The sequence below is a fragment of the Cyanistes caeruleus genome, chromosome 1 (assembly GCF_971803275.1).
Source record: "Cyanistes caeruleus chromosome 1, bCyaCae1.hap1.1, whole genome shotgun sequence".
Lineage (NCBI taxonomy): Eukaryota > Metazoa > Chordata > Aves > Passeriformes > Paridae > Cyanistes > Cyanistes caeruleus.
The window spans coordinates 105,429,806-105,454,093 of NC_141701.1; the positions used below are offsets into that span (position 1 = coordinate 105,429,806).

General features: G+C 37.7%; 1 protein-coding gene across 8 annotated transcripts in view; it reads left to right on the top strand.

Annotated features, from left to right (window-relative positions):
* The window catches only part of ELMO1 (engulfment and cell motility 1), a 302,865-nt gene that overhangs the window by 122,377 nt on the left and 156,200 nt on the right, over positions 1-24,288 (top strand). For all 8 annotated transcript variants that reach the window (XM_086847363.1, XM_086847353.1, XM_086847346.1 and 5 more), the window contains one exon: positions 19,272-19,376. In XM_086847363.1, coding sequence (XP_086703489.1) covers positions 19,272-19,376 — 105 coding nt within the window. The remainder of the gene's footprint in view (positions 1-19,271; positions 19,377-24,288) is intronic.

The following is a 24,288-nucleotide window of genomic DNA, read 5'->3' on the forward strand; positions in this document are numbered from 1 at the left end:
GCAGCATGTTTACTGTTTGATTATGAGAGCCTTTCAAAAGGGGATGAGGAGCAAAGTTTAGGAGGGAATAGGAACTGGGATTAAAGCAGTGAAGAAACTGTAGGGAAGCATAGTGGGAGATAGGAAACAATGTGTGAAAGTAAGCTGTGAAAGAAGCACCATAGCAAGACCCCTAATGGGAGGCAGGTTATTCTATTAGCAGTATGATGAGGTAATGCAAAGTATAAATAATAAAAGTGCAAATAATAAAAATGTCAACAGTGAACTGTAAGGAGAGTTATTCTACTTTTGTACAGAAGCTTTACTTTGAGCTAAGAGTCCAGGTGACATTGCAGGTACAACTATTTTAACAGCTGAAGAAGAGTATTACCCTCCCCACAGGTCTGGGAAAGAGAGCAGGATCTCTTGTGAAATCTGGCTGTTTATCCCCAGCCTCATACATGGGCAGTGTTCAGACTCCCAGCTGTCTTCACCCCATCTGCTTCTTTTCAATAAGGTATCTTCAGTTCTTTCATCAGCTGCAGGTAGAGGGTTACATTAAAAACTGATCACAATCTGAACAGTGTGGGGTTTGTCTCCCTTCTGCTTCAGCTGTGTGGCACAAGAAACCTACCAAACAAGAGTCTGACTACGAATGCTGTCTTCATTCCACTGGTGCTGATGGTCAGGAAGCCAATTTCTTGAGCTGATTAAATATTCATTTCAAGGGAGAGAGTAAAACCATGTCTGACTATTAAGTTGTTCCTGGACTGCTTGCTCTCCTTCTGTATGGGAAATGCAAGAATTCTGTTTATTTTTCTCAGCCACATCAAAAAGCCTTGTCCCAGTACAAAAGTAATGTCAAAAAGAGACAAAGTCCAGACATGGTTTCAGAAGCTTACAATGTAATTTGTAAAACTGCATAGTTAGAAACCTACATTCAGCTAAAGCAACCACAGGACCTCACCAGATGGTTATGATGACCAACCAAAGAGATTTTCAGATGAAATAGTTGTGAGATTTATTAAAATGCCGATGAATGCAACAAAAATGACCCAGTTAGGAGATCTGGAATACAATCCACCCTATTGAATTATTTATTATTTTCTGAGTCAATTGCAGATTAAATAGTCTGAATACTTCCCCTTGTATTTGAGTAAGTCTAATTCCCATAACTGAGGTGGGAAATAATTTCAAAAAGTTCATAATCCTATATTTTTATCATAGTTCTTTAAAGAGCACTAACATCACTGAGAAGTTGTAATAAATGTGTTTATTTATAGGCAGCATTGAACAAATGATAAGAAACTTAACATTGGAAAAAACAGCTCAAATCATCTCATCTTAGAACAGTGTTTCTCAAGTTTTCAGTGTGTAGAGCTTCTGAGGATTTTTGTTTGTTTCGTTCTGGTTTTATTCAATTAAATAGAAATGGTTTGTATAAATGCAAAAAGCCATCACAGAAAGTGAGTGATTTCATAGTTTTGCTGTGCTGTACTGAAATTTGCTATTTTGGCAATATAAAATGTGGATTCATGAAGGAGATATGCAATCAGTAAGGAAGTGTCCAGACTGTGACAATTTAAAGGGAAATTGAGAGTGGTGGGATGTAAAAGACACACATTGGATTGACTTTCAGGATATTAGTGGTGGTGGAAAAGGAAAGTTAACATATGCTGAAAAAAATCTTCTGATGAAACAAATATGAGAGACAGTGATTCACAAATTAGATGACCTTTTGGATTACAGAAACAAAAAATAATGTAATTTTATGCAGTCATACAAAGAGCAATGGTGTTCATTTAGGTCTCCTGGCAAGAATTCCATCTGCAGGCAAGTATCTTGTCTGTGGGAAAGATAAGAGAAATTGTGTGGTGTAACCACAAAAAAAAGCTGAATATTAAGCTAGGATTAATCTGGGAAGATATTTTCAGAACATATGAACTGTTGAGGCCATTTTCTGCATTTCTTAGACATCATCTAGAATGCTATATAATAATGCAGTAAAGTCTGCAGTGACTTGTGGACTAATTGAATGCAGGTTGTGAGCAGAGGGTGAGGCTCATGTAGTGATGAGGGAGATGCCTTACAAGAGTTGACTTTAAAAGGTTGCCTTTTTAGCCAGTCAGACTGAATGCTGGGGAAATCTCAAGTGTGTGTGTCAGCCCTGAGAGGCAGGAAGCCACGTGTGAGATAAAAGGTAATTACGGCAATTCGTTTATAGGAGAGGTTTTTAATTGGAATGATGGGGACAAAATTTCCCACAACTTTAAATATGGGGGTCAATTAATTATGAAAATGTTTATATATTTCACAGTGGTGTGTCCAGGAAACAAAGCACGTGAGGACTGTGTGAAAGAAAAAAATGCCAACAGCCAAGGTTGCTTATTTGAAGTTTGAAGTAAGACATGAATAATTAGATGGATGACTTAAATGGCTACATAGTTGATTTTTTAGCCATTGCAAAAATGTTCTAATTTGAGGAGAAGCAGCACCAGCACAGATAATTTGGAGGATTTATCCAAAAAGTCTTGGAAAGAAGGTTCAAAATTAGTTGATAGTTAGCTAAAGCATGCACTAGGCAATATATAGACCTGAGGATCTTCTGAGATTTCTTTCAGACTTGTATTTTTTTTTTTTTCCTCTTCATGTCCCAAATGAACAGCTACTTTGTTTTATCTTAAGCTAGCTATCTTTAAACTAGTTTATCTTAAGTCTTTTGTCTTTTTCAAAAATCCCTGGTTGTACATCACGGTATCCAAGTTGCTCTTCAAAGATAAGAACTAACAGTTTTCTCATAGGTTCTTCTGTGGTGCTTCTCATTGTCTCTTGGAATAGTTCATTAGCTGACTGTACATGGTAACCTCCTTAACATCATGACACATTCCCCAGATGGACTCCCTTGACTCTGCTGAAAGGAGGTTATTGGGAAAATAATTTGCAATAATGTAATTAACACCTTGTAATCATTACCTGCAAGAGGGGCAAACTGAAATGACTCCAGCCTTTAATTGCTGTCCTTTTCAACCTACCTAGTAGAGCTCTGGTGTGTGTAATTTCCTCGTGCTCACTTTTCCCCCTCCCTCATTTTCATGACATCTGTGTCCCACCCCTGCCCTGGGATTTGAGAGTGAAGGATTAACTCTAAGCTTTGGAAAAACTTGGGGGAAAGGTGTTGTTTTAGTGTTTGTTTTCACTTTTCAAATCTGCTTTAATTGGCAGCAAATTGAATTGACTTTACAGAAGTCAATGTTTTGCCCACGATGGAACAGTCTCCCTGTCCTTATCTTGGCCAGCGAGCTTTTCCATGCTTTTCCCACCCTTGCTCTGTTGAGGAGGGGAGTAGGAGAGCAGTTGGGTGGGTGCATGGCTGCTGGCCAAGGCTGACACACCACACCTCCATTCTGTATTTTGCTAACTCTGCCTTTACGCTGCTTCTGGGTTTATTCACTGAACTTTGGTAGTTTGGAAGCTCCCTGTGCAGTGCTATCATGCCTTGCTTTCCAACTTTATAGCTTCTCTGGTCTTTCTCTCTCAATTTCTTTCCCTAGTCTTTGGTTCCTACTCCCCTTGGGCTTCTTTTTCCATTTTGACATCCAGCTGGATCTCCTTCCAGCATGTCTGATCACTCATATTCATTCATTCATGCATTCATTCATTCATTCATTCATTCATACATTCATTCATTCATACATGCATACATTCATTCATACATACATTCATTCTCCCTGAATTTCCACTTTTATACATCCTCTCATCCTCTCTGCCTCCTTCTAAGGTGGTTTTCCTCTGGATTTTCTCTAGTCTGCCTCTCTCCTCTTGTTCCTCTCACCCTGTTTGTTCTTCCATCAGTATGAAGCCTGCTCAGTCATTTCCAACTTTTGCACCAAAAGTTGTCAGGATTTCCTAAAGACAAATTTTATTTTTCCTGTGTTTTATTTTCAGAAATGGATGGATTAAGTTTAGGCACATGGATCAAATATTAATCTCTGCCTCAGTGTGAAAATTTCACTTGCCTAATAAGTGCTGTCCAAGATATTAAAAACTGGGAACAGCATCTACAAATAGGAAGTGTTGGCCATTGTAATAATATCACAATGAGCCTTACCTCTTAACTGTTCTATGGACTTTTCTTTTCTTTTTGTTACCATAATGTGTGGGGTTCTGACTCAAATAGTTCAAACACAGTTCAATTTTTTTTTTCCTAGAGTGTTACCTTTTGCTTATTATTCTAAGCTGTAAAATAGTTGCATCCTAGTTTTGAACAATTTAACTTCAACTGTTGGTATATTATAGCTTACTATTCATGAGAAATTATTTGACTGAAGATTTGAGTCACAGGTTTACTGGTGATGATGTGTTTGTATTCAAAGAAAGTTCAGATTTGCATTGATAGAAAGTCAGTAGATAAAAAATTAGGGTGTTGTGTGATGATCATTCACCCTTTATTACTGACTGACAGAAACTAAAGAGTGAAAGTCAAGTCATGGAGCAAAAGGGCAGTGCACAAATCTAGGTAATTTGCATGGTGTGGAAGAGTGGCAGTCATTTAAACTAATTAAATTAAAAGTCGATTGAGTTGGGCTCTAAAAAGTTAACACAGAGCAAGACTGGGATGGAGTTGGGATGCCAGACCCTGCAGGAATATGAATAGTCCTTAAATTCTATGGAGTTACTGATGCCAGCTGGATCAATGAAGCCCCATTTTCCAGATGATCATCTGGATTAATGGTACCAGTTTGCCTGGCTAAGGGAGATAAAACTTTCCTAAGAGAGTGGGTGAGAGTGAGATGGGCACAAGCAAATGTCATGTGATGCATTTACTTAGCTATTCTTGTTGAAGACCTGAGGATGGTAATTCTTTTTCTTCCTAAAAAAGGGAAGGCCTGAATATTTGAAGTGCTAAAATGTTATGAGTTGTAGGGTTGTAGAAAGCCCTGAACAGGAAACTAAAATTTTGTGATTTGAGACTGAAATCTGGAACTGGTCTAAAATGCTGAAAAACTCAACACAAAGATTGTGAGTGGTCATCTGCAGCTATTTAGTTCTCATTTCCCTGTTATTTCCTTTGGTAGATGATACTCTGCAGTGATTGTAGGCTTTTATCTTTTGGGAAAGCTTTTTATATTAAAAGCAATGCATCCTTACATTTAGATTCTCCTGTTGGCTTTGGCAGTGGTAGAGGAACATTTTTAGAACAATGTTGTATTTGTGCCAAACTAGATCTGATCCTTTAAAAATGTTTAGACTTGATCCTTTTTGAATTTTAGATTGATAAGATTTAATCACTGGCCATACAGTAGAATGGCATAGATGACAGTTTGTCTGTACTACTGAAATCTATTGGTAGTTTTCCATCCTCCTCCTCCACTCCTTCTACTCCTACAACCCTCTCTCCCTCTATCTACTATTTCAAAACCTGTGAAATCACTTGTTGCTGTGGAAAAAACCCAACTCAGAAAAGATTTTGTTTTGCTGAGCTATTCATATATGTAGTGCCAGACCTTCAGGTCAGTTGCCATATTTCTATATGTAAAAATGGCTCATTCTAAAGTAAAACCTCTGGTCATTTAATAGTGGCAGCTAATAATTCAACACCTTTCAGCACAGCACTTCACCAGAAAGGAGATTCTTTCTTCTCCTTCCACTGTAATACACAGTTTTCATAAGATTTGAGTATCCATTTATTTAGCAGAGTTAAATTTGTAGATGTTATGTCCAGGCAAAAAAAAAACCCAAAAAACAACATGCTCTGAGCTTTGCCGCTGAAATTCCCCTGATGTTGAACCAGTGGGATAAGACAGGACTGTGCATAGGATTTCTCCTCTCATTTTTACCTTTACGACCACTAGAGGTTGCCCTTCTCCGCTGTTTGTGAACCTCATTCTCCTGTCATTTCCTTTTGGAGCTGAAATTTTAGGTGGCTATCTTATAAATAAACCATTACAGACTTATTCTTCCAGGTAAGTTTTGGAAGATGAAGACTAATCATATATGTTTATTTTTTGTGTTAAGGAAGCGTGTAGCTGTAATAGTGGCTGTCAGTATTTGATAATCTTTTAAGTAAAGAGATGGAGTTTCATATGACTCTATTTACAAAAGTGTTCATAAACACTTATTTGGAAGTGTTTGAGACAGAAACAGGTCTTGAGGATGAGTTCTGTAATTTCTGTTTTCACAGAGTAATGTTTACCTGTGGAGTCCTCTTGCTGTGTACAGGGGTATCACAAGAACATGATCTAATCACTGGGAATAACAGCCCAGGACCTCAAGTGATATTGACCCTAAAGCAGTGAAAACATCTAAGCTGATGTGAATGTTTGAAACATTGTTTATTTGAAATATTAATATTGTGTGCACTGTCTTGCTTTTCCTAGCACTCCTGCACTACTTCTAAGCCTTTCCACACACAATTTCCTGCTTTTTCACACTCACCTCTCAATATTCTCTATGCCCTTCTACTTACCCTCTCTTTCCACTCCACTCCTGGTTTGCTTTTTTCTCTAAGCCTAGAAGGGGCCAAGAAATGCTCAGGAGAGGCAACATCTTCAGAAGAAAGTGTGTTCCAGAAAGATTTGTTAACTTCAGATAATCATAAGCATTTATAATGCAGCCAAATGCAGCCCATGTTCAAAAGGAATTTCAAGACTTAAACAAGAGCAAGTCTTAGAAGTTTTCCTTGCATAGAATGAGTGGGCTTGGATTTTGACAAACAATTATGTAAAAACTGATTTAATTAGAGAGATGAAGTGCTTAATAAAACATTCCTAAAAATGGTCAAATGATTGCTAAAGCTTAAGGCTTTTGCACAGAAAGGAAAGGCTAGGTATTCTTTTCTAACACTTAAAATAATTTTGAAATATCTGAAATTAAAGTTTAAAAATGGAAAGTGACAGACAAGTTGAACTGCAGGTGGCACAACCAGATTTAGGTATTTTTCCTCAAGCTTCCCTTTGCTTTTGACATCTTGCTTCCCTGATGTTTCTGTGAACATTGCTTCTTGATAGATCTCAGGCAGAGCAACCACAAGAAAGGCACAGAAACCTGTGTGAGAAAGATGAACAAAATACATGAAGTACAAGAAAAGATAAACAGCATGGAAGAGCAAGGATATATAAATGAACTGATGATACTAAAGATGTAGCTAATGGTTTTATTAGTCTATACTAGCATTTGGAGGAACTGCAATCTGCAAGCCAGATGTTAATTTTTACAGTTAATTTTTCTGAATCTATATGAAGTTGTTTCAGCCTGAAAAGGGACTTTTTTTGTAGTTTATTTCCTAAAAATAAACTAAAAAAGAAAACCAAAACCCCACAAAGGCTCCATTTCACTTGTTGAAGTCTTTACTTTGCTTGTTGAAAAACAAAGGAACATTTTAATTTATTAGATGAATATTTTAGATTATTATACAATATGAAGCTCCATGTGGAATTCCCACAGAATGTTTTCTAAGAGAGTACTTAGTTCTTCTCTTTACAGTAATACTGAATGTCTGCCAGGATTTTTTTCCTTTATAATTCACTTACAGATACAAATACTTGGTTTCCCTGCTATATATGGCTCAATTTTATTTAGAGTACATCAGAATCTCATTTTAAAGGAAAGTTGGTAACTGAAGTTTTAAATTTGGCAGCAGAGGGCACCAGTATCACACCAGATGTCAGTTGCTCGCCAAAGTTTTTCAACAGCTGGCTTTCATGGACACAGAATCTTTTCAGCCCTAGAAATAGTAGAAATAACTGTTCTGGCTGTAAATTCCCATTTCTCTGCAGATGTTTGATGTTTAGGCTAAATGATACCTCTGTGGGTTACTTAATTTGGCTTGCATGTTACAGTTTGTTATTTAGTGCACTGTAAATACTTTCTGGCCCTTACTGGTGAGATATTCTATCCTCCCCAAAATAATAGTTTGTTCCTGTGTCTGAGTGCTTTTCAGCCTTGTGTAGGTTCTGTGGCAGGGATGCTTTCTTGGAGTCTGTGATTTTTAGGGTTGTTTTTGTTTGTTTGTTTGTTTGTTGAGTTTCTACAAATGCATAAGACAGGCTTTTATAAATGTAGTTATAGATCTAATCAGAAAATCTTACATTTGATGCCAACTCAGACCGTGTTCTGCAAATGTGAGCACTGGCAGAAAAGCACCAATCTCTTTTCAAACCTGAGAGGCAGAAATCCCTCAAGTTTTCTCTCATGCTTTGTGCTGTTAGGAGCTCATGGGTGTGTGAGCTATCGTGAAGTTTCCTTGTAAGCAGAGTTTCATAGTTCTTAGTTACTCTTTGCCAGGCAGAAAGCACTCCATGGTTTCATGCCATGCCCTGTGTTTGGTGCTAGGCTGTGGAAAAGCAGGGCTGTGATGGAAAGAGGATTCCTGTGGGTAGATTGGAGCACTCCCCACTGAGGTTTGCAGCTCGACAAAGTTCATGCTGAAATTCCACTCTTCACACTGACACTCAGATTTGCTGAGATGGCCACGTCAGTGGGTGGTGGTGGGAGATATCTCCTCTGCTATAACTTAGAGCAGGGTCAGTATAACTTAGGCCCCAGGGTCAGTGCTTGAGCCACAAATCCCTTGGTTAAGCCCCTGGGCTGCTCTGAGCAGAGCAAGGATGTGTGGGCAGATGCCTGCTGGGCACAAGCAGGGAAACAGCTTGGCTGCCCTACGTGTGCGTGAGGGTGAAACCCCCCAGGAGAAAGAGGTGATCTCCTCTGGCCACAGGGGCAGATGCTGTTGGGGGACATCACATCTTCTCAGCCAAGTGTGATTGCAGTGTGGAATAAATACTCAAGAATGACAAAAAATTAGATGGGTGGTAAAAATGGAGAATTGATCTGTAAATCCCAAGGACGGTGCAATTTTTCTTCATTGTCAGACTGTTGTCTGTGGATCCTGGGTACTAACAGAAGAGTGCAAGAGAATTTCTGCTGTTTGGAGGCAGGAGGTTTTAAATGGCTCAGAGAAAACTTGAGGAACTTTTTCTTATTAAGTAAAAGGGTTTATGTTGTAACCAGGAAAGCCAGACCTGATGGCATATGCAATGGATGACATCTGTGCAGTAAAGAAGCTACTAATTTTGTATAAACTTGGTGCTGTTCACCTGAGCTGATATGCACAGGATGAGCTCCATGGGTCAGATGCATCTTTACAGTGCCCTATAAGAGAGATCACAAAATCCATATATTAAAGCTGCTGTTCTTGTTTATCATGCAGCAGCTGCATGTGATTTCCAGAGGTGTGGGCATCTAGCAACTTGAACATTGAACCAGCCTTTTACCATATGCAGCTGAATTCCTCTTAGCTTTAGTACTTCCAGAGGGTAACAGATTTAAAAGAAAGAAAAAAAATAAAATCTTGATGGGCCACTGAGCTTCTCTGACCTTTCAGTATCACTTCAATAATTAAGTTAAAATTAACCAGAATGGAATATTTGTGATTGTGTGTCAGTGCGGCTCTGTAGAACACAATTCCTTTTGTATTTTGATTTTTTAACTCTTTATTTTGTGATTTTGTGCTTATTATAAATATTGGTTGAAGGAATTATCCTTTAAATCAGTTTCTTAATGAAGATAGTTGTTTCAAGAAGGGGAAAGAAAAGGTTGGTATTTCAGTATTTATACCTTTCCAGTATTTTCAGCTGTGAACTTGTAAAATAAAAATATTAAACTCTGTGATTTGAAAAAACATGCTTCTCTTGAAGAAAATCCACTAAAAATGTGCTAATTTAAAGTTAGTCACATTGGAGCATTGCATTTCTTGTTGGTTATTTTCTTTTATATATATATATACACTATTTATGTTTTCACTGAATAGTTCCCTTTGCCATGCGCATCCCAGTTATCAACTCGTGGGGGCAGGCAAGCTCCACAGATTTGAACATAATTGGTTGAATAGTTTGTGTCAAGTGTATCATAACAGAAGAATTATTTTCTGACCCCTTCACTGGGAGATGGATGGATCTTGGATGTCTTTCTCTGGATATTATGTACTGCAGGAATCAGAATTTGCTCATACACAAAAATGGAGGGAACATCCCCCACAAAACTCGTCAGACAAATGATATCTCAATTCTTTTGTTGTGTGGGCTTCATCTGTTTCACAAGACTCAGCTTTTATAGATGATTCTAGACAAACCCTTGCTTGATATTAAGTGATGATAGTTTTGTGAAACTCTGTAAATTCAATTTAATGTTAATTACAGCAAATATTTTAAGTTTATGAAATTTTTCAGTGTATGCATGCGTGCATGCACACAGATATATGTGTAACTTAACATGTGATAATTGCTTTTTTCTCCTCCTGTCATTCGGTTTTTTTGCCTGTTGTAATATTTGAAGGATTGTAAATAGCATAGCACACAAAATATTTAGATTTTCTTCAGTTTCAAAAAGTTACAAACATTCTTTTTGGATATGAGGTTTCATTAACTGAGGCCTGAGAATAAATTCAAAGACAAGGGAAGAAAGGCACCATATTTTTAAATAACTGATTTATTTCCCCAAATTAAAAACACCTTCATATCTGAATTCTGAATATTTTGGTAGTTAAATGTAGTCACTTTGTTACACAGCCCATACATAAAATCATAGAATAGTAGAGATATGTCTTCTTTTAAAATTTCCTTATGTTTTAAACAAAAATCTCCCTACATTTTGGTGTTTCTTTTTGACATTTGTCTGGAGGAGACTGAGGGTAGAGGAGAACACATGACAGCACTGAAACACATATCAGCATTTTACAGAGCCAAACTCTAGTCAGAAGAGATTCACATTCCTGTAGAGGGAGGCAAAGAAAAATGAAGTCAAGGGAACTGAAATTCTCCTAGTGAATGGATCCAGTAGTTTTTTCAACTTTGTGGTTTGTTTCTGGGGCTTTTTGGTTGTTTGGTTTTGTTTGTTTTTCCCATTGCCTCACTATTGAGGACAGATGAGGGTGTCCTATGGGATGGGCATAGGTTATTGTTGACTTAAGGCAGAATATGGACTCAGAGTTTTAGGAGGGATTGGTCCTGTGTTCCACACCTGTCCCTGACATCTCCAGAGCCTGGCTGTTTGTACTCCAGCAGGGGAGAGATTTGACTGTAGAGCTGGTAATTTTGTACTTGGGAATGTCCACCCAAAGGTAGCTCAAATATCACATATGTTGACAGATCCTTTGCTGTAGATTAGTTTTTTGTCTTATCCTCTGTGATTATTAGAAGCTTGACCTGGTCACAGGTAATAAAAGAAGTGTCTGTGGGTGAACCACAGAGCCCATAAATGGTAGCTGGCTTTTTCACATGGTTCTGCAGGCCTGTATGCTTGGCTGCAAATGCCATTCCAGCTCTGTTTTCCAGAGCTCTGGGACAGAATTTTCCATTTTAAATTTGGACAGCTGTTGTATCTGGCTGCCAGGCAGCCAGTACATTCACATGGATGATTCATTTTTGAACTGGGGTTTTCTCAGACACAAGGCTGACTTCTCTCCACTGTATCTGAACTAAACACAGCCTGAGCCCTTCCTTTTGCACATGTTGGAGGTTTTAGCCAGCTTGCTTGAAAAGGAAAATCACAAAACCTTTCTACAGAAATATCTAAAGAGAGAGCAAGATCTAGCCCAGCTTACCTAGTGATGCTTGGCATTGAGTTTAGGTTCCTTTCCAAGCTCACTGTTCTCAAAGCAGCAGGGATTGTAAAGATGCAGGGATGCCCCCAGCCACTGATGTCATTGGCAGTAATGAAATTCCAAGAGAACTGTAATTCACTGCACAAATGGAGTGTCTATCTTCTTGTTCTGTGGTTGTGCCTAGCACAGTATGAGAGCATCATATCCCTGACTGGAGATGATAGTTGCTGCAGCAGGAAGGATCCCATTCAGAATCTCAGTGATGACATAGGAGAGAGGCCACTGCAGCAATAAAGTGGCTCCTTCACATGTGGCCTCCCTGTAGATGCACATCCTCAGGAAAGGTCTAATGATTATCTCTACTTGAGTGACTTTGATTTTACTTTATTGCTTATAATCTAGGTCATTTTTCTTTAAAAGAAAATACAACTGCAAGTTGTTTTAATTAATGCACCTTAAATTTCAGAAGCAAATGTTATGTCAAAAATGTTTAGATAAAACTGCCCAGAGTGTAATTAAAACAATCAAATATATGCTCTAATAGTAGTCTTAGGTTTAGAAAACTCCAAGCAGCCCAAGATTTGACACAATTTGGTTTTGAACTTTTCATTTTACTTAATAAAAAGGTCTAGAGATACTTCTTTTTTCCCCTTGTTTATAGGCAATATAACTAATTTGTTTGGAGCATATGCTAAAATATATATGTGCACTCGTTAATTATTTTGTATATTTTCTTTAAGTTTTGAAAAAAAAATCTGTTGAAGAGGTCTAAATTTCTCCAAATTTCTCCTCAATTATGGAGCCATTATGCTTAAATAATGAGTGAAAGTCACAATCTACCGTATTGAACAGGCATTAAACTTTCCCAAACTTAAAAAACCACAAACTTGTAATGGCAAAATTTGTCTTAGGAACACTAAGTCTAACTAATTTAGAGATGAAGTGATGATGCAGGCATCACAGAGATAAAATTAATGAGATAGATTTCGAGTCTTGCAGGTATGACTTCTGTCTAGTCTCAAACATTTAATCTGTGTTTATTTGCAGAATTTAAGTGTAGATGGATTAATTTCTTTGTCTTGCTGTTCCTGTTAGCACTGATCACACTGTTTTCTCACATAACTGTCTTCTTGCTAGCTTGATATTTCTCCTGCTGGGCAGGATGAGAATTCATGCCTTAGATTCTATCTGTATAGAGAAGGCAAACTGCTTTAATGACTTTGGTAAAATGAAACCAGTCATCTCCCAGCACATTCCAAAGCCATGAAAAAGCCCATATTTATAACAGTAGTTCTTTTGAGGTTGAGGCTACTGTGTGCCAGTTCTTCCCAGTGTATTTCATGAGTGTTGTACTTCTAACAATACAAAAGTGGCTTGCTGGCCAGGACGTGGGTAACGTATTCCGTCGTGATTTTGTAAGAGCTGGAGCTGTCTGAAAAGCTCTTGGTTGCTCTCCAGCAGCCCTGGCTGGAGAGACACCTGCTTCACATCCTTGCAGTTGAGCCTCTACAAAGTCTCATGGGAAAGGTCCCTAATTCCCTGCAGTGAAAGCCATCTGGATTAGCTCACATCTCATCCGGCAGCAGTTTAATCTCAAGTGGATTGCCTTTGCCCAAAAAGTCAGGGTAGTCAGGAAATCTGGCTGTAAAATGATCTGGTAATCTCAGTAAATAAACTAGTGTGGCTTTTAGTTTTTTAACCCAGTCCCAACTATATCTGCAACAGGATGTTTGACTGCTTATTCCATTTTTCTCTAAGCTTAGTGGATATAGTGAGATATCTGAAAGGAATTTTTCATGCTGAAAAAAATTTAATTGAAATGACCACATCCCATTAATTCATTCTATGTATCCCTGAAAGAGTACATGATGTGTTACTGCTTGATAACTACATTTGCCCAGTAAATATTACTTCAGTAGTAAGAAGTCAATAATCTGTGAAGTGATAAACATGCATCTAATTTTCAAATCTGCCCTTATTAACTGAAATAAAACCTGAAAGGTGGCTCACAGTTTTCATGCATTGGACAAGATTGCCTGAGTTACAGCAGTCATTTTGGATTCTTCTAGACTTTCAAATTATTGGGAGCCTGTAGAGCTTAAGATTTTGGAATCCAAAGCATTAGCTCCATGTAATATAGACATGTGTAAAATACAAAGAATTATACAAGAGCTTTTTGTCTCGCTTTATAATGTGTAATTTATTCATGACTGAAAATGTGTAGTGCTTTTGACATGCCTGTTATGGTCTATTTAGTGATTTTTAGGTGATTTAATTGCACCTCCTTAACATTCAGGTTTTTGCAATTTTTACCACTATAGCATCTTTACATGACTGGGACAGATTTCTGGTGACTTAGAAAGAACTCTATTGTTCTTTACATTAGATTACATAGTAGCTCAATGAATTAAGGATATGTAGTTGTAAAATTATTTATTTTTTATCTTTTGTAGGGCAAATTATGTGCAGATTGTATTTAAAATTTCTTTGCTATTGAGAGGGCCAGATTTATATAGGTGAGGTCAAACTAGATCAAAAAAGTCTGTTGCTTAACATGTTACCTAGATAGGAATGAGTTGCATTATTGGAGGGCAACATTTGTAGTCTACTAACATGTATCCCAAGGTTATCATGTCAATAACAACAAAAACAAAAAACAAACCTCAAAGTTTATACCTGCTAGTAGAAATGGACAAATATTTGCTAAAACACAAAGGTAAAAAGGGCTGGAAATTAGTTTAAGGAAAAACTACCATCATTGTATGCAGATATAATTTGTAAATCGTCATGAAAATTATATCCAATGGAAATATACTCCAGTTCTTTATTTGTGGGGGAGTAGCGGGGATATAATGTAAATTACTTGCACTGAAAGTATCTTAAATTATTTTCTTCAGATTCTTTCAAATATAGCAGTTATTGGGAATTGGTTACTTCTCATTTTGTGTTAGGGTGTGGAGTTTTTCATGGTTTTGTTTGTTGATTTATTTTTTTTTTAATTCAGGATTCCTCCAGACACATTTTCATTCTAGCACTTAGTTCTGTTGTAAATTAAAAAAATAGGCTTTGGAAGAATAAAAAATCACATTTTCATATTTAAATAGTCATCAAGAGTAAAACAAATCTGCTAGTTCTTGCTTTCATTGATTACATAGAGGCTGAAAATTCCCAATTTATTCCCACTTGTTATATCTCATTAAGTGTGATGATGGAAGTGGTGTGCATCATCATCATCTCTTTGGATACAGTGCTGTTAAATAAAAAGACAAAAATATTTCCTCATTAAGAATTTTAGCTGACTACCTCTTCACAAATGTCGGTTTAATGTAGTATTTTTCCTTATTTGTAATTCTTGTGTAAATGAACAGATGGAAACATTTTGCATGTAAAACTTCAGGTTTATTTAGGGAAGGGGTAAATGGTGAGTCTTTGTGCTCATTGATACTTTTAGCATAAGTTTGTCGATTCATAATTCGCTGTAAATCTCACTTAAAAAGTTCCTACTCTTCTAATGCTGAGTGCTGAGAAGCAAACATCCACATGTGTACTACTATGATTTCTTGATTTGATCTCGGGGAAGTTTTGCAGAGGTGCTGCAGAACCAGGTAGGTAATTGCTTTCCTTCTGAGCCCACAGAAAAGTGATTTAGATTTAAAAGGAAGAAGAAAATGAGTAAGGGAGTAATTGAAGATGGGGGAAAGAAATTGCTGTCCCCTGTGTTACCTTGGCAGCCAAATTGTTCCTTTTTCTGTAGAAAAAAAAAAAAAAAAGGATATGACCAGTTTTTGAGAGGGTTTGTTTTATAAAGACACCATTAAAATTGGATTCCTGTGACATTTGGAAGTTGTTCTATCATCAGTTCTTTTATAGTTCTGATTCTTCCGTGGAAACTTCTGATGTGTTTTTGCCATGTCACCTTCCGAAGTGAGGCATGCAGAATAGGGATTCAGCTGAGCTGCTTTGGGATTGGGAAAACATCTATTACTGGGTCTAGCACCTACTCCATACTGCTTTCAGGAGAGACTAGCATGATTTGGCAACTGATTTACACGAATGCTCTACACAGAACCGGTGCAAAATCTGTGATAAGCTGCCAATAGCTGTAAAAACAGAAATAAATTTGTATGTTAATGGCCTAGAAATGCAGGGAAATAAAGAGCTCCTGTGCTTTGGTGTGTTCACTTGGAAGATACTGTTACTAGGAATAATTTAAGGAATGAGTGGCCCTTATTCCATTAGCAGTTACAGGCAGTACACCACTGCTGTGAACAGACACCTCGGTGTGAGGACACATACCTACCTCTGAAATCTATACACCCCTCAGAGATTGCTGCAGAAGCCAGGAGTAGGACAGTGAAGCCATTCAGGATAAGGAAGAAAGCTTTACACAGCCAGAGCTGCATTAGAGTGTTAGGTTGTCTGAGTGTAATTACTGCACTGGGATTTAGCCAGAATAGCTGTCATATTGTGAAACATGCCATGTGATTTTTAAATATATTTATTTTTTTTATTTAATGGCATAAGCAGATGTGATTTTGAGTTTTCATCTTATCAAAACCAATGAATTTATTTTTCTACAGTATCCTATTGAGTTGGCTAACAAATTCTTGAATGTTCTGGTGTGTTAACATGCATGGCATAAGAGCATAAGCTGTTAAATACTGCTTAGATGCTGAAGCTGAAAAATGTAAAGATATTACTCAGCCTAGTGGAAGAAAAATAAAAAATTGTCTGAAGAATTAGAGGTAACAAATCTGTTTAATTTGTATTTCTTACTCTTCACTTTTCATAAAGCAAAAAATGCCGTAGATTTTGTACTAAATGGATGCAACAAATATGCCTGAAGAGCTGTGTTCCATATACTTAATAAATTATGTTGTAGGTGCGGTGTTTGCCTACTTTTAAATTATTCACTACAGCATTTTAGATAATTTAGCTTTGTATCTCATTTCTAAACCCACTCTTAATAACTTAATATATCAACCACAAATATTCATCATGTTAAGAAAGGGATGATTTTAGGGGGAGGGAGAAAGGAGGAAGGGAACAAAGTGTCTGACATTCCTTTTGAATTTGAAGAATAATTGAAGGTAATGTATTGTCTCACACATGCCAGAACTGTCTTGTGGATCCTCAGCTATTATCTGCTTCTGTATTTCTAGTTATTTAAATCAATTGAGCTGACGATTAGGCCCTAGTTATCCTGGGACCCCACGTGACAGAAACTTTTGAAAAACAGAAACAAACTGAAAATAGCTGGGTTTATAGGTTTGACTTGGAGATAAATTAAAAGTGATGGAAAGATGTTTTTTCTGATTGAACACAGAACTCATAGTGATGGTAAGAGACAAAATGAGTCATCCTTACAAAATGTGAGATTCCTCATGTCCTTAATGTTTTTTTGTTGATTTAGAATGGGATAAAGGAAAGAACTGTTAAAGCAACAGTAGGTCAGGCTTCTTATTTGTGTCCTGCATTTATTTTACCATTGTAAATGCCAGTGAAATGAGTACTAGTATTTTCATAAGTGGAGAAATGTAGGTGGATCTTGAAACTCTCTGTTCTTGTCAGGTATTTATCCAAGTGTACCCTACCTGTGCTATAGCATGGGAGCCAAGAGTGCATGTTTAGCCCTGTGCCATAGTTCTACTTGTATAAATTTTTGTAAAACTGGTGCTGTAGGGTTCTCTGTTGACTGGTGCTTCCTGTGGGTCCCAGTAGCTTTCCCAAGGAAATGGGTCCACTTTCCTCGTGGACCTCATGACACAGTAAAATACCAAGAGGTGTTCCTCAGGACTTGTACTTTATGGCCAAAATGGAGGTAGTTTTAAATGCAGAGAAGGATCTGTAAGATATTAATGCTGCACTGGGGGGACCTTTGTGTGTCTGTGAGACTCAGCCTCTCTTAAAATGCCATTTTTGAAATGCTTGAAAATTGTTGGATGGGAAGTTTTCTCCTTCCAGAAGCTGAGGTCTCTGCAGGGCTTGTGATGTGTGTGAAGCAGTTTTGTACTGATTTTAAATGTTCTGATTAATAAAAACATCAGTGTGGAAGATGAAAGGTTGAGTTGGGGAAATAGCCATGAAAGGCTATTGTCTGTCATTCAGATGAGCAGATGAAAGTGGGGAAAAAAAAGTTTAAAGGAGAGCTTTTGGAACTTACAGCTCAGTAAGACATTGTTTTCCCTTCCTAAACTGCAACTACTCTTCTGAAATACTTATTATATAGATATATTTATATATAAATATATATCTATATATAAAATATTGGGTTCCACACATCCTCTTGATCCCCTAATTAGCCGGTGATTGTTTTGCTCGTACACCAGTAGCTCTAATCTGGAAATGTAGAACCAACAGGTTCTGCATGCCACCATCAGACTAATATATTTGTCTACTTTAGAGGTTGCAGCAGGCATCTTAATGTATAAATTTAGCTTTCTACTATTTTTAATCTTTTATGTGACTGTGAATTATTGACTGGCTAAAGCCAACGTATGATACATCTGAAGCTAAAATGAGCAAAAAAAAGTAGAATCATTCATTTCTATCACTTAATGGCCTGACAGACTCAGCAGAAGGAAAAGTAGTAAAACTCATGCTTTTATCAGTGAAATGGGTGGATCAGACCCTGAACACACTGCAGGAACTGAGTAATTGAAGAAATCTGTGCTGATCTTTGCCAGTTTTCTGGTATTAAATGCACTTTTAAAGTCCCTGTCAGCTGGGTCTTGCAGAATAGAGATGACATTGCAGAGGAGCTAGGGATATCTTTCTGTGTCAGAATGATGAGTGGAGAAGGAGACATTGCAAAGGTGATACTGATAAAAACAGCATAGCAGAAGGGAGGCATTTTTCGATGGACATTCTTGGGACTTCTGAGCAGCTTCTTTTGTGTAGCCAGGCAAATTTTCATGTCTAAACCATGAACTACATGAAGCTTATTCAAAGGTACATTTTATTCCATCCAATCAAAAAATTAGCTGAATTAATGAATATTTTGGGCACCTGTAGTTTTTCATGTAGTGTGTGAAACTGAACATCTGAAATATGTATGTGCGTGTGGAAGCTAATGAATTCTAGTTATAGGTGGTATGTTTAGTCATTAGTTCCATAGATGAAATTCACAGGTTCAGCAGGTAACAAAAAATGAACCTGAATTCCACAAGATAAATCTGTTTCTTTTCATATAAAATTTTATCTGAGCCCCTTTGTGTTCAGGAGTCCCCAGGATCCAATAGATTTAATACAGCTATTTAGTCTGGTAGGTTCCTTTCTCTTTTTTGTGGTTGATTTGAAATTGTTCCATAGCAGTTGTATAAATAGGTGGTTTTGTGCCTGTTGGAACAATTATCTGTATTTTCATGTACTTTTAGTCTGTAGTACCACCAAGGAGTCTATCTGCCATGAGCAACATGGGGGTCTGTGCTTCTAAAGCATTCAGCCTTTGGGAAATTCCATTCCCTAGCTGCAGAGGTGAATTACTGACATGCCAACCTCATAGTGTCAGCATTTGGTTTTAGAGTTTTTCAAGGCACAGGTCCTCTCCTTATTAAGGAGTTTTTGCTCAGCAAAAGGAGCTCTGTTGCTGAAAGTTTTTTGACACGGCATGCTAACATGGTGCTCATCAACACTGGGAAATGGACAGCTTTTGTAAAGGTGCTCATTGACTGATCTCGCTCTCTTTTTGCAGAATCATGTAAACCCAGCAATGGATTTCACACAGACCCCTCCTGGAATGCTGGCCCTCGACAACATGCTGTACTTTGCTAAACATCACCAGGATGCTTATATTCGGGTAAGGCTTCCTCTTGTCATGGAGGTCTTTGCAGTTGCCTGTTTGCAATGATTAGGTCCTGTTTGCAGTTGACTTTGAAGGGGAGGTTCAAAATCCTGATATCATTACCAACAAACTCCAGGCAGACAAACCACTAAAACATGACATAAGCCTGTAAAAGCTCTGGGTGAAAGCTGTACGCGTGACTTGTCTGTCATTGCTGAGTCAAATATTCTAGATACTACTTTTTGCAAGTACCTCTTTTTGCTTAGGCCTGCAAAGAGAAGAGTAATGAACCTGTGCCTTTGTCAGATGCATAATGGATGACCATAAACTCAGAAAGGGGTAATTATGCAGAATTCTCTGACCTGCTTCAAGACTACAGCTCCAAAAACTGACAGCATTTTTTTTGTGGAAAGGAGGCTTTGAAGATCAGATGACTTGAGAGGTGACTGAGTTGGCAGGGTACTGAGAGTTAAGATGCTTCCACTAAAACTACTGCTGTAGGAGAGGTCAAGCTTTGAGTAAAATACATATAAAGAATCCTGATTCACTTGTATAACTCTTTCCTGCCCCCTGCCCACTCCACTTCCTACATTATTTCAAGGTTATTTCAAAGGTAGTTGGAGCAGGTTATGTGTTACATCCCTACAAGAAGAGGCATGCAGCTGAATAATGCCTGCCTCTGAAGAGAACTACTTCTCCTGAACTTTATTGAAATCAAGTGCTTGCCAAGCATAAACCGAGCAAGCGCAGATAGGAGTGGAGGATAATCCCGGAAGTCAGTGTCTGGAGTTCGTAGGGATGGTTTAATTCCCCAGGAAATATGCTCATGCAAACCTGCTTAAAGAAGTTTGTTTATAGCAAGAAAACAGTAGACACACCAATCTTTTCCCCTAGGAGTCAAGAGTGATCTTTTAATATACATTATCTTCTGTTTTCTGTTTGAAGTAAATTATGTTAAAGCTCTAATAGGTTTGCAAAGGGCCTGCTGATATCTATGGACATAATACCAGATGATGAGATTGTAGGATTTGCTCTTTAAATGGAGCTTTCTCCTCTGTCTGAATCTAGCAATAACTCTTTGAAAAGACACTGTGGTAGTGTCCATTACAACAGCATTTATCAATCCCTATAAATCCCTGAAATGAAGGGCTGTATCAGGTAATGAACAAAGAGCATGTTTTCTGGATATGCTGAATAGCATTTTTGTTTATAAAAAGAGAATTACTTACTGTTTCTCATTAAAAATTGGTAAAATCTGGATTGTGATACTTCATACTTCTGAAAATTATAAGTTTAGAGAATTAGAGGTAGCCAGTGCTTCCAAATGGGTCAGATGCATTTTAAAGAAGTCTGTAAAATTTGAAACTGGACAAAAAATTTTGTTGCAATAGAGCTTTCATTGACATCTCTCAATTTTTTCCTATTTTTTCATGTTCATGTTGCAAATGCTGTCCTAAAAATTGGATTCAGTGAAGCACGTAATTAGCCACTTTTTGGAAAGGATTTTGCTGCTGGCTCAGCCCTGTTTCTATATAATGCAGTATTTTTTGATGAGAGTTTTTGTTGTTTTGAGCTTCCTGTTTTTATTCCTGCGTGGTTCCCGTTAGGAGAGTGCCTGTGTGCCTCGTATTTCCCTCCTGAGAAAGAGTACACATCCACTAGAAGTGCCTTGCGGAGACACTCTCAGATTCAATTGCTTGCCTAAAGCTGCTTTGGGGACTGTAAATGTGCTTTGGGAGTGTGTTAGTCTATCCACCACTCTGAGGAGTTCTACTTAGTGTTTATACAGCATTGCTGGCGCGGTAGGAACACCTCTGAGATGATGGTGTTGTGCAGCTCCTACAGTGTTGATAGTCTTTAATTGCAAAAGACACCTACTTTCTATCTCTTCATCTCCTTGACTTGCTAGCTGGTGTACAGTTGTTTCCTGTGGGCCCTGACAAGTCTGTTCCTTTTTCAAGTTCCTTATTTCACGTCTAACATTACCTTTCCTTCGTGGCCCTCGGCTCCCAAAGCTCCCACAATGCCAATTTGCTCTTCTTGTACAGCCTGTTGACCTTGCTTATTTTTTCAGATGCATTTCTACTCCTGTACCCTAATAAAATTCCTCCTACGGCCAAGCTAATGTTTCCAGGAGAAATTGTTAGCTATACAGTCAGCTGTACCTTGCATCCTGAAAAATTTGTTGGACAGGAGCTTTTCTCCTTTTACTGTTACTAGGAAATAGTTTGGTTCCTAGGAGGAGAGATTATTTTCAACTTGGCTCTTTGCAATGCAATTGATTCCTGTGCCAGGGGTTAATTCCTAAGCCCCAGATACTATCTCTTCTATGCAGTAATTAGAAATTGAAGCTGAAAATCAGAGCTGGTTTGAAACTAACTTGGGATATCTGAAGTTTTCCCTGACAGAATGCAATGTATTAAGCAGAGACACTATCAGGAAGGCATAATGGTTTCAGTGAGTGTATTGTCAGTGCTGCATTTTAATCGGCAGCACAATTCCCTGCAGTCTGACCTGTGACTCTTAGGATGGCCCTGCTGCATGACCCTTAGTTCTTCTATTAATGAAAATAATTGATAAGCAGAAGTTAGAAGAGAATACAGTCAATAAGTAATCTCTTCCCTTTTCAATCCCTGTTCTGTCTCTCTTAAGGAGATTCTGCTTAGAAGTAACTTGCATAATAAATAGAATAGTTAGGTAGGAAGGATGTCTGAAACTGAAGTGCCCTTTGGGGGGCTGGCAGTGGGGCTTCAAAGACCAGTAGAGAACTAATGCATTTTAGCACACCAAAGTAGGAAGAGTAAATACAATTGCAATTTGTTAAAGAACATGGGTGTGAAGGCACTGCAGCAGATGGGTAACTCTGCATCTTGAAAGCAAAAGGAATTTCAGGGTGAAAACATGGGTGTTGCACAGTGAAGGAGGAAACAAACGTAACCACACTTTCCCCCATTTTATTTTTTTTATCTACCTCCCCACAATCATTTCTTTCATTCACCTTTTCCCCATTGTATACTATTTCCTGAAATTGCAGTAATATATAATTTTTTACTTGCTGTCTTCTTTCAGATAAACACAGTGTTTATACAAACTTCGCGTTAACAGATTTTGAATCTCAGGGTTTCATTTGCCATACAAGATGACTGGAGCCTCCAGCAGAAAGGCTGTTTAGTGAATGGGAAAAAACCAAACATTTTCTTTGACTCTGTGGTGTTGTTAGTTATCATTTGGTTTTTAAAAAAGTGTCTTATTGAATTAGTTTCCTGTTGAGTTATCTTTTCTTTCTCTTTAATTAATTGTCTGGTGCTATCAGTGACTGATATACACTGGGGTTTTTTTCATGTTGCACTTAAATAATCAATCACTATCATCAGAGGCTTGGCTTTTAAAAGGTGATGACATAGTATGTGGAATGCATTGATGGAAGTAATGTTGAATTTCTGCAAGAAATTTTAAAATTTTCCACAGAAAATAATTGGCAGCTTCCCAAGCTCCATAATTATAGGACAGCTAGAGTGTATAATTAAATTTAACAGAGAAGAAAATGATTGGAATAAAGCTTTGTGACAGATAATTTTTTTGTTCTTTTGTAGCAGACAAGTCATGTGTTCCCTCACTTTCAATTTATTTCTTTCCAAAACTACTTCAGCTTCACATTCTACTAATTTTAAAATTAAAATTATAAGTTACCACTGAAGACAGACTTTATTCAGTACAGACATCTTGAAATTTTTCTTACTGGTAACTTGTAGCAGTGTGCCTTTTAATTTTTCTGAGTGTAAAGAGGGTCTGTGGATAAACCTTTCTCATTCTAATGAATTTGGTTTTGACAAATTGGTGGCTTATCTGTATTTTTCTTCTGTTTCTGATCAGCTATATTCTAGCAGGACTCACTGCTGCTTTGGGGTCAGATTCTGCCTTGAGAAGACACATACTGTGTCTCATCATTTTGTTTAAGCACAAGGGACTGATGCTTCAGGCAGAAAATGCAAATAAAAGCAGCAGCTTTAGGTCTGAATATTGGCTGGACACCTGTTTTGGGTTCTGTCCAGTTGGCTGCCTAAGTTTATGTCCAGTTCTTTGCCCTTTATTAGATTATCAGGCTCTTCATCTGTAGGAAAAAATATCATTTTACTCTAACCTGAAATTCAAGTCTCATCTGCAGAAAAGAAATTTTATCTGTTCTCCTATTAAATCCTAAGTAGCTTTTATCTGTTTTGTTCAAATATTTGTTTGATATTGGATGTAAGATTTCCCTTATGAAAGATTATCGCTGGGGCAGGAAAGCAGTGTTTAAATCCATGCTGAAAATTGGTTCCATTTTATAATGGATCCAGTGCTACTAAATTTTTGTGAGTGATGTGTAAGATACTTAGTGGTATGCTCTTAGATTTTCTGGTTTTGCATTTAAGACAAATTTTGAAAGTTATTACAATGTTCCAAATTAAAAAGAAAAACCCTACACGTGCACTTTGGTTGCACCAAGAATTACTTTGATTACCTGAAAATTAGAAGCTGACTTGGTTTATGGTTAGTAGTAGAAAATCCTCCTTCCCCTGAATTTGCTGAGCTGGTAATTTGGTTATTCACACAGTTGTAATACAGGGACACTCCTTCCCCAGCAACAACATTTGGGGAGGCTGAGGAGGGAGCTCTTTTGCATTTGAAGCTTTCAGAAGTCAGAGAGGAAGAGCAGGTGCTGTTTTCAAGTGCCAGTGATGCAGGCAGGAAGATTGCTGGCATCCTGCAGAGACCTTTCAGAACTTAAATGGGTTGAGTCACAGTCAGACTGTCTGCCATATACTTTCTAACCCATGCAGTTGTTGTATAGGAGGCTGCCTACACATCCTTCCGTCAATTCACAAAGTCTCCTCGTGCCTACTCACTCCCTCCTGATCAGATATGAGGAGTCCAACATATAATTTCA